The sequence below is a fragment of the Maniola jurtina genome, chromosome 1, assembly GCF_905333055.1.
Source record: "Maniola jurtina chromosome 1, ilManJurt1.1, whole genome shotgun sequence".
Lineage (NCBI taxonomy): Eukaryota > Metazoa > Arthropoda > Insecta > Lepidoptera > Nymphalidae > Maniola > Maniola jurtina.
The window spans coordinates 4,759,568-4,770,997 of NC_060029.1; the positions used below are offsets into that span (position 1 = coordinate 4,759,568).

At 34.7% G+C, this 11,430-nt stretch overlaps 2 protein-coding genes and 2 non-coding genes across 4 annotated transcripts in view; 1 reads left to right on the forward strand and 3 right to left on the reverse strand.

Moving 5' to 3' along the window:
• The window catches only part of LOC123881118 (mitoguardin), a 63,328-nt gene extending 55,333 nt beyond the window's left edge, over positions 1-7,995 (reverse strand). Inside the window, exons 1-3 of the mRNA XM_045929716.1 lie at positions 7,620-7,995; positions 6,964-7,120; positions 6,290-6,427 (exon numbers count right to left, since the gene is read on the reverse strand). Of these exons, the coding sequence (XP_045785672.1) occupies positions 6,290-6,427; positions 6,964-7,120; positions 7,620-7,715 (391 nt within the window). The 5' untranslated portion in view covers positions 7,716-7,995. The remainder of the gene's footprint in view (positions 1-6,289; positions 6,428-6,963; positions 7,121-7,619) is intronic.
• On the reverse strand, positions 2,884-2,955 carry Trnap-agg. Its single transcript has one exon. It is a non-coding gene; the product is annotated as a tRNA-Pro (tRNA).
• On the reverse strand, positions 4,739-4,810 carry Trnap-ugg. The gene has a single exon. It is a non-coding gene; the product is annotated as a tRNA-Pro (tRNA).
• Positions 7,996-8,325: 330 nt separating the features above from the next.
• Positions 8,326-11,043, forward strand: LOC123881073 (F-box only protein 42). Its single transcript, XM_045929641.1, has 3 exons — positions 8,326-8,754; positions 9,010-10,187; positions 10,312-11,043. The coding sequence occupies exons 1-3, from the start codon at positions 8,613-8,615 to the stop codon at positions 10,777-10,779; spliced, it is 1,788 nt and encodes a 595-aa protein (XP_045785597.1). The 5' UTR covers positions 8,326-8,612; the 3' UTR covers positions 10,780-11,043.
• Positions 11,044-11,430: the final 387 nt, after the last annotated feature.

Consider the following 11,430-nt stretch of genomic DNA (forward strand, 5'->3'; position numbering starts at 1 on the left):
GAATATTAAGCAACCAAAGTCCATGAAATTTTGCAGACATATTCTAGAAACTAATATCTGTGTCTGTGGTGTTTTAGATTTTTCTAAAAATATGTAGTTTTAAAATTACAGGGGCTCAAAGATTTGTACGAAATTTTTAAGACCGCGTAACTTTGAAACCGAATATTTTAACAGAAATCTGGAAAACCACAGACATAGATATTAGTTTCTAGAATATGTCTGCAATATTTCATGGACTTTGGTTGCTTAGTATTGAAATGAAATTGGAACTACGATTGTATGAAACGAGTGGAAACGAGTGACGGAGGAGCCCTCTTAAAGGCTCTTTCACTGCTCCAACTTCTAAGTAGTACATACACCTTTACACTGCCTTTACACTGTCGCTCATGTTCCTGTGAGATTACAAAAAATATATTTTTGGCGCAATTGGGTATTCGCAATGCGACTCACCGAGACATTGAACCCGGATTGTTATATGTGCAATGTCTACGTATTTACCGAATTATAAAAACGGTGGCATGTTGTCTACCTACTCTATATTAGGTAGATAGTAGATACAAGCAAAAAGCCTGCGCAAAAAGCAATGCTTTATTTAAAATTGCCTAATAGTCTCGTCCCAGCGTTTTATGAACAAAATATGGGCATTGGTCTTGGATTGGCAAAAATGGATTTAAGAAGTGGTGCCATCAAAATTATTGATGCAAGTAAGTTTTGGGGGGAGGGAGCCCTCAGTCCGATGACTTAAAATGTACCTACTAGGAAAAATGTCGTTATCCAATTATCAAAGTAAACGTTTTTATATCGCGATCCAGATTCCAGAATCGCGATCGATCAAGTGCATTGGTATAGAATAGGCATCTTCTAGGTAAACGCATCACATTTTGGACCACATCATCACTTTACATCAGGTGTGATACAAGTATGAGACTATAATGAATTTAAAAAAGTAGGTATCATATTAATTAGAAAGTTTAGACATCTACTACTCTGGCTGAAAAACGACAGCCTTGCGTACAAAGCTACGCACATATGTATAGTATTATTACGTTTACCATGATATAGAAATAAAAGAAGAGATTATAGATTTCAAATAAGTACAAAGTAATCAGCAGATTCTCCTGCACTCGTAGTAATGAGATTCGCAATAGTAAATATTGTAGTGTCTCCTGGGGATTTATATCTGTCGCCAGGTGCCGACGAGCGGGGGAAAAGAAAAATGTTTATAAACCATCCAAAATACGAAACATCAGGAGGTTCGGCCCTACCTATATAAGTCTAGTTATACATATATATTTATCTCCCCTTTTGTAGTCTGATTCGTATAAAAGGATTTCGATTTAGAAATGAAAAGTTTAAGTACTTAATAATTTTAAACTTATTTCATGGTTTAAACTTTTAAAGACATAATATTAAAGGGATAATAATATTATTATTTGCCGGACAGCTCGTTAAGTTCCAGCGAAAAGAACAAGAAAGCGGGTAGTTCGGTACCGCGGCCATGACAGCTCGAACTTCATCTCTCGCAGCACTGCTGTCCCGTCGCCGCGACAACGACTCCTGCATCTGCCACATGTGACAAACCAAAATCGACATATATAATACTAGCTGATACCCGCGACTTCGTTCGCGTGGATGTAGGTTTTTAAAATTCCCGTGGGAACTCTTTGATTTTCCGGGATAAAAAGTAGCCTATGTGCTAATCCAGGGTATAATCTATCTCCATTTTAAATTTCAGCCCAATCCGTCCAGTAGTTTTTGCGTGAAGGAGTAACAAACATACACACACACACACACACACACACACACACACACACATACAAACTTTCTCCTTTATAATATTAGTGTGATGAATTAATCGTGGTATATACTGTACCCGTTATCTGCATTATAATATTAAGTACCTAGTTGAAATCTTTTAGAGAAGGGGACTGTAGATCCTGTAGATTTTTAACAGACTTGAAAAAAGTACGTTTTCAATTTAATGTAGGTAGGTACCTACTCGTATGTGTATGCCTATGCGATTTTTAGGTAGATGCGAAGTAAGTAGGCATTTACTTCATAAGCCGTTCAAAACATAAACGTTAGTGAAATGTGAATTTTAATCCCGACGCGACGTTTCCCCGACCATTCGCGAGGATTTAAAAACTTTCCAAGCCGTGAATTCGAGCAAGGAAAGCGCTGTGTAAATAGCGGGCAATCCTTTTCACCCGAGGCGCATTCAGTTCCCTTTGTGGAGACATTTAAGCTAGGGCTAGCTCAAAGCTAGGGCTGGCTCTTTAATTATTTCCCAGCCTGCCGAGGGAGACGATAGCGTAGAAAGGGCTCGGTACGTCCTTCCCTTCTTTCGCGTTTTGCCTCATTTATTTAAGTATAAACATTGCAATCAAAGAAATTAGTAACCCTAATCCAGCCTCGCCAAGCAAGCAATAAAAATTGGGCACTCATGGATCACTACTCCAAAAGGTTGTGTTGCTGTATAAATGTTATGTCATAATTTGTGAATAGTTGTCGAGATTATTGTGTTTTGTTCTATTTTGTCACATTGTTATTAATTTTGTCTCTTCCCAGCACTGAAATGTATACGACACAATTGCGCTGGAAAAGGTGTGAAGGGCAGAAGCAGTGTGAAGAACACAAAAGCGCCTTACCGAGCTACCGGGGATTAAAATTATTGTCACTTGCAGTTTTAAATTTTAATATTGGTACGATGTTGAGAGAAATCTCATTACTAGACCATTTAGTTGTACATGATGGTCCCACAGCGCCAAATTGGCGAAAATCAAGTTGCTTCATAAAATAGGTCGGCAATCGCAAGTGCAGTGTACTTGTAATAAGTAGAGGTCAGCTATCCTGTAAATCACTAAAAAAAACAAAAAAGGGTTTGGGCTCGTCCGGGATTTGAACCCGGGACCTCTCGCACCCTAAGCGAAAATCATACCCCTAGACCAACGAGCCGGTACCCAAGTGATTGAAATTGTAAATCAAGTTATATACGTCTTACTAAGAAAATTAAATGAATTTTAACTTCGGAAAAAATCAGTTTATTATAAAAAATCAAGAATAAACAATTAAATATTATTGGATACTGCACACTGATATTAGTCAATTTGAATTACTTTAATAGCGCCATCTATCGTGCAATAGACATCAAAGGTTTTGTACTTCTTTCTCAAACATATAATAAGGAATTTTAAATAATATTATAAAAAAAAATATTCAAGACATGAGGAAAATAATGGAAAAGCTAGTACATAAATTTTACCATTGCTCAAGTTCTTTTCAGTTAGCAGAAGAAAAATAAAATAAAAATTCCTTTAATACCTATGTAACTTATAAATAGGGATAAACTACTTTAGTAGGTACCTAAGTACGGATTAAGGATTCCTATTCAAGTCTAATAGCGCGTCTTATCTCTCTCGTCACTCTTACAGACGACGACCGCCGCATACTCATCTCTGTTAGTAGGACGCAACGTGCTAAGAACTTTAAAGGCGAATTATCTCTTTTTAGACGCCCAAGAATTTTATGTCCCCACATACATCTATAGATACTTGCCATTATAATTTATAATTGAGTCATATCATATTATTAAAAAAAAAAACATCTTGCTTTTTATAAGAAAGCAAACTGCACTACAATGCAATATGTGTGGTGCAGAATATTTTTCAAAATGGCCTATTAAAATAATTCTACTTTACTAATAACTAGCTGATTCATCTAACTTCGCTCGAGTAAAATTAAACAACCTAACTGTTACTTCTGCAACAAAGTAGTTTTCTAATGGTAAAAGAATTATTTAAATCGATTCAGTAGTTTCAGGGTTTAACGAAGCAAACAAACAAACATTTCCGCTTTATAATAATATAAGTAGGTAGGTATAGATATAGATTAATCAAAGACATTCTGGGGCCGTCCGTGTCATTGGGTTAAACTTGATCATAAAAGGATATTGACTCCCTTGGGCTCGCCCCGCAAGTTCTAATTAATGCTAATTTATGGATTCCTGGTATGGTTATGTATTTCAGAGCGTATTGTTTCATATAGGTGGGACATACCTACAACCGTCTATGCCTACAACATAAAATATTTACTTTGTCGACGCTATTAAAAGTAGGTCAGTCATAAAGTCGGCTGAGCGCACGCACGGATTTGCTGTAAACTTGGCTGTAAAATATTATGTCAACTTTTCCGAGTTTATTAGGGGATATTGTAAATGGTTGAAGTTCTAGTTTATTAGGTTAGGATAACCTCACAATCTAGTCATAAGACGTCAGCCTCTTAGACGGGAGGTTCGAAGTTCGATTCCGGACATGCACCACTAACTTTGCGGAGTTAGGGCAATTAAGTTTCACTTTCTTTAACGGTGAAGGAATACATCGTGAGGAAGACTGCATGCCTGAGAGTTCTCCATAATGATCTAAACGGAGTGTATAAAGTCTGCCAATCCACATTTTGACCACCGCGTGGTAAGACTGGCAAACACTTTTCATTCTGAGAGGAGACCCATGCTCAGTAGTGAGCCGGCAATGGGTTGATGATGATGATGACGCTCATAGGTGGGTACGTAATACCTATATACAATCACTTGCCCTTGAATATTACTTATTAATATTATTATTTTATTGATGGAAGTTCTTACTAAAGATTAAAAAAAAACTTATAATCATGGACAATAATCAAACTTTGTTGCAAATGATAGTTTAATTTCATATTTAAAAAAAGAATAAAAAAAGAGATTGGGCTCGTCCGGGATTTGAACCCGGGACCTCTCGCACCCAAAGCGAGAATCATACCCCTAGACCAACGAGCCACACTACAAAGCATCGAATGATACAATCTAAATAGCCTTGTAATAAAATATTGAAGCATGACGTAAAATTCGTGAAATATTATTACGATTTAAGTTAAAAGACCGGCTAAGTGCGAGTCCGACTCGCGCAACAAGGGTCCCGTACTCGGGTATTTTTTCCAACATTTTGCACTTTTTGATTAGGTAGGTAATAGGTATACTTACTTAATGAATAAAATATTACTTTAAAAAAGGTGGTAATAATTTTACTCTATTTGTGTTGCGTACCAAAAAAAGTTATCGATAGCGATTACCCGGTATGTAATGTCACCCCACTAGAAAAGTGCCATCTCGACCTGTCGCGAACATTACATAGGTGTTCTAAGTAGATAACCAAAGTAGGTAGGGACAAGGAATCAGCTTTTTATTATTTTTGTCTGTGCAAAATATACATATCTACTCTATAACTTTGATTACTCCTACATAAGAATGGATCATGTTCATAATAATTCGTCAAAGTACCTACCTACCTAATCAAGCGGTAAACGAACACTTATAACTAGGGAATGAAAGCGTATTTCTAAAATTTACATTGCAAAATATACCTACAGTTAAGAAAGTACCTTCTATCCATGTTGAAATGATGTGAATTTAATAGGTAGGTGATGAGAGAGTAGAGACTAACAAAAAGTGAAGTCATTTAGTTCATTTAGTTCGTGACCCGAACATTGATGTGACCTCCAATTCTAAAGTCCCGTAACTCATCATTCTTCGTGACAGCTACAATCGAGGAGATTTGTTGCAGCTAATCAAATAAAACACGTCTCTGAATCTATGTAAGGAAGGTATTTTTATGATTTTTATTTCGAGGCGTCTATTACTAAATATTATACCAAGCTAAATTACAATCACTGGCAATGTCTCAATAATAAATAGACAACCAGATCAATGATAGTTTATATGATTAAAAAAATGCATGTTTTACTTACTCCCTCTCTGATTTGTTTTGGTTTATGAAGATAATACTGCTTTCGTAACTCTATTTGCAGTAGGTAAGTAATCGAAACTTTCGAGATTTTCACTTTTTCACAAAAATGGAGGAGGAGCTTCCCGACACGGCAAAAAATAATTTTCAGGAAAATTTTCATTGGATATGTTTTTTCTAAGGATATTGGCAGTACTTGCATGAAAATTTTAGCTGTGCTAAGGAAAAGTGCACTTTCTCCGAAAACGTTATTTTACAAGTTTTTGAAATCATATTTTGTTTATTTGCGCGCCATCTTACGTATTACGAAATAATTATAACATCAACTAACTACGTAGTTCTGCTACTCCATAATAGATGGCGCTGCAAAATTTTAATTGCAGCTCACCCACTAGATAACAATTTTAATATTTATTTGAAAAATGAAACGTTACTAATTCAAAAATAATTATTATAATAACCACTAGCTACCCATCAATAGATGGCGCTGCACCATATGGGGAAACTAAACTCACCCATTACACCAAGCTGCTGAGGTGAGAGGGGCGCAGCATCACCACCACCCGAACCAATTGACCCAGAAGCCATTGAAAGCCTTTCACTGAATCCAAGTGGGCTACTGCGTCCTCCACTACTGGCTACTGATCCCATACCTAAAATATTTTTGTTGCTTGTAAAGTGACCATAAATAACTTGAGAAAAAACTGTGATGGGGAAAAATTAATGACCATACCAACACTGATGGGGAAAACAGACAACCAAGTGATCCTATAAGGGTCCCATTTTCCCTTTTGAGGTACGAACCCCTAAAAAAGGAGCAACTGATCAACCAATGATGTACTCCTGTGCGGTAGAAATTCTCACACACAGCTTCCAGTCCAGCAATCCTGTTCTCCCATAAAGAAGAAATTCTCTTGTGCCTCCTACCATCAGCCAAAGGCGTATTTTGCTTATTTGTCGGTCACCATACTGAAGCAAATTAAAGGGGGTCTACACTATCAAAAGAATATTGAGATTCAGGAAGTATGGGTATTAATCGCAAGATTTCAAGAATATCCAGATACATTGTGATACTTTCATACCATAAATATTTTCTTGATACAGGATACACTATATGAAATGTTTCATGATAATATTGATAGTGTAATAATAGGCCCGATAGAAGAGAGCTAATAAATTTAAAAAATACCTCCATTGGGACTTCTCATTCTTGATAGCCTTTTATTAATGGCTCTCTGGATTCTAGGATTAAAAATTGGCTTTGCACGTCGCCTTGCAAGATACCTTGACAGTACCCCGACTACGACAGCACTCGTCCCAACAACTCCTAAACTCCAGAGCACAACCTAAAAATAGTAAAGTTATGAAAAACATATAAGTTTATTACAAATTAGTTACTTTAGTAACAATTATCACTTAAATATGCAATTTAATGTTTATAGAATTTGTAACATATTTATTCATAATTTTGCTGTATCCTAATTAATTGGTCACATGTAAAAATTATAATGTAGGTGGAACATGGTAATGTAAAAAAAACTTAGTAACAGGAAAAAATAGTAACAGAATCATTCTTATATTAGGTGTAGTAGTGGAATACTAAGATTTATAGTTATTCATAAGTTGATAAGTTAAGATTTTATTTCTAAAACTTTATGTGTTTGAACCTTTGAATTTATAATAGTAATAATTACAAACAAAATGTTACATTTATTAAAGTGTGAGTATATAGATATAAGCTATATAGATATATCTAAGTACAAAAGCACGAAAATTAAGCAGAGCGTACATATAAAAACAATATTTTAACCTAGATCTAAGTATGTCTACATTAGGAATAGTTACCTTTTGTGAAGTTGTCAGCTGAATTCTGTATGATAACACTTGCTGGAAATGTTTTAATTTATCTAGTATGGGACTAGCTTGTATCATGCGCAACATTTTGCACTATTTACACTGTACAAATGTCTAATTAAAATTATTTTTAGTTGATTTTCACTATTAATAATTGCCCACTTAATTTTCTAAGGTTATCTGTCAATACTCATAAACTTTTACTTAAAAGTTATTCATGTTTAGCGTGGTATAGCTGAGTAGTAGTATTATTTATAGTTAAAGTAAATCTACGTTTTCCGGTGAACCTTGAATGAATATTAGCTAATAATTTGTTGAAATAAATCTATCCATTTAAACTTAAATATTCCCGGTCAGGGACACGGGTTACAGACAATAACTCGAATTCTAAAATGTCAGCACCACACACAGACAGTTAACAACAGGAATGAAAATAGGTACACATTATGGATAGAGCACTCTGCAGTGCAGTTAGCAGGTAGACGGAGTGCAAAACGCTATCACAATCACGCTTTGACTGCTGAGGTCAAAATGGGATAGCGATAATTTTGCTGATAAAAAGACAAACTCGCGATCTCTCGCGATCCCCTTTTACTATACATTCGTGCTAGAATCCAGAGCAGAAAAGTACATAGAGTACAAACCAAACTTTTTTTTAAACGTAGAAAAAAACACAGACCAATAACATGGGAAAAAATTGACAATTTGTCTGAATTGTCATTAAAAATTTTAGAAAATATATTTTTAGATAATTAACTGAAATTACGATTTAACTTCTTAGATAGTTGAAAGGCAGTAGATTACAAAGAAAACTAAAAAAAGAGATTATTTTTCTTTTTGGGAAAAAAATAGCAGAAGGCAGTGTTGTGTGCTCGTGCATTTTTTCTGTTGTTCTAAATCATAATATATTTTAATTTGTACTGCACGCTTATTATCACAAGATTATGGACGAATAAAATATTTAGAAGATTTTAAAATTAAAATATGGAGACACTGCAATCGCTGGAAATCACAATTGAAGATCTTCCAGATGAGGTCTTGGAGTTTATATTAGGTTTCCTGCCACCTTACAAAGATCTTCAAAATTGTATGAGTGTTTGTAAAAGGTGGTGCAACTGCGCCCAAAGTAAGTTGCCAGTTACATAATTAAGTTTATAATCATAAAATTATAAGTGTTCTTGTAAATAAATAAAAATTAGGGACATTTTGGCTTTTCATTGAAAAATATTCCATTTTAATTATGATTGTGATTATCATGAGATTCTGAATGTGTGCTGGTCTGTGCTGATGCAGATAACAAACTCTGCTTAACTTTTGCTTTTCTGCTGCTTAGTTCGTATTCATTAACTGGATATAAATAATATTGAATCTTGTTTTTCAGATGTTTTACATAAAACTTCAATAAAGCTGATAAAGGCCATTGGTGATTTCAATATACTATGGAAAAATATAGCAGCTACTGATGTGGTACCAACAATAACAAAAAGATTTTCACATTCAGCATGTATCCTTGAGAACAACATGTATATTTTTGGCGGGTGCACTACTAATGCAACATCATTTAATGACTTGTGGAGGTTTGACCTCTCAAGACGGCAATGGATAAGACCTCTTGCGACTGGTACATATCCTGTCCCTAAAGCATACACAACAATGGTTGACTACAAAGACTGTCTGATTGTTTTTGGAGGCTGGACCTACCCCTCGCTTTCCCAATACTATCAAAATGTTACTATGTTTAATGATATACATTTCTATTGTATCAAAACAAATAAATGGATATTAATAAATACAACAAACCCTCCACCGCCAATGGCTGGACATTCAGCTTGTATTAAAGGGGATGAAATGGTTGTGTTTGGTGGTTTGATTATGTCAGCCGCACAGAACTTTCAAATACAATGCTCCAATGATATTTGGGTGCTCAATTTATCAACATGTATTTGGAGAAAGCAATTAACAACCAAGCCTAGACCATCGCCTAGATATGCCCAATCTCTTATCAGAATAGATTCTGACAGGTTAATGTTGTTAGGAGGTGTTCAGACATTACAAAATCGTTTTGTTTATAGTGATTGCTGGATACTTACTATGAAAGGTCCAACGTGGACTTGGAAAGAGATAGCTGTTAAAAATAAAGAATGGGCATCTGCTAATATTTGGTGTAACCCTGCCTGCCGTGTTGGCGATAAAGTAGTGAGTTTGAGTAGAAGCAGAAATGGTTGGAATAGTGCTAAACCTATGGTAACCTCTGCGGTCAGGCTATCCAGGGCTGAAGGGGCTCCAGTGGCAGTGAGAGTTGAACAAAGCCTGCAAAGACCATTAGACAGAGATCAGAATATCAACGGAAGACGAGGAGTTTTACCACGACAAAGAGTTCCTGCAAATGAACCAGTGGCTGGGCCAAGTAATGAAGCAGAAAAAGGAGAAAAGGCCAGACCTTTTAATGAAAATGTTAATTTACAAGCTAATGCTTCTTCTAGTGGGGAACCTAGACAGTCATTTAACAGTTTTGATGCAGCAAAGAAAGAATCAGCATTGAGAAGAAATAAAAATAAGGTTTGTAATTTTGTAAGAGTTGTAGTTTTTTTTTTTTTTGAATTGGATTTCATATTTTTAACTGAATTGGAACTTAAGAAATCTTTTCAAAATGTTAAATTATGACTACCTTTTATCTTTACAGAATAAAGGGATGAAGATTGTGAGACAGCTACAAGAAGCAAATAAATATAGGATGGCTGCCTTTGCATGTGACTCTACTGGAAGTAACACACCACCTGAAAACGATCTTATTAATCAAAGACAAATAGCTCATTTGGAAAATCGATTAGAGCCAATCCCTGAAAACCAACAACAGAGACCACCAGCAGTAAAAAAAATTAAAAGGAATACATTGGCAATGCATGTTCTTGATATATCCACTGTAGTAGATGGGAACTCAATGAACTATGTATCTTGGTTATGCCCTCGTCTTGGAGAAATGCATGGAGCACCTGAAGAACTGGTCATGTATTCTTTAGTCAAAGGGAATGGAGAACTAATAATGTTTGGGGGCGTCCATAATGACATAAGCATTTTAAACTATTCCGAGCAACAAAACATGTACTCAAATTCATTACATTTCATAACACCACCAAGGGATGTTATTTGAAATCACTTTTGCTCCAGTAAAACTGCAGTTGTGATTATACTAAGATTTTTAATTAATTACCCAAGTATAAAACAATATAAAATATAATGATGAATGTGATATAGTTGCATACTTTTTCTTAAAGCTAAATAATAATTATATATATAGTAAAATATTTGCTTGACTCAGAAACTTTAACTGTATCTCCAATCATAATAAAATAAGATGATGAAAGATCATTTTTACTGTCCTAATTCTGCTAAAATATAAAGTTAAATACCTGTGGTCTACTATTTATTTTCTCTCATTTTTCTACATTTTGGAATCTTAATGTACACATATTTGAAAATCTTTGAATATTTTAGTTGTTTTAAATAAAAGTATGCTGTTTCAAGTTACTTTAGTAATGCTAATGTCTTAAAACTATTTATTTGAAACTGAATTCATAACTCAGCATATTTAAGCATTAATCATATTACTGTTACATACAATAAAAGAACAATAACATAATAATTTCAAAGTTGTATAATGTAATAACTTTATTACAATTAGTAGCAATACAGTAGAGTAGTAGTACATACAGTACAAAGAGTAGTAGTAAATCAGATTTTTTCTATAAATAACTGAGGAAAAAGGAACTATTGCTAAGCTAGGTAAATGAAACTTGTATCA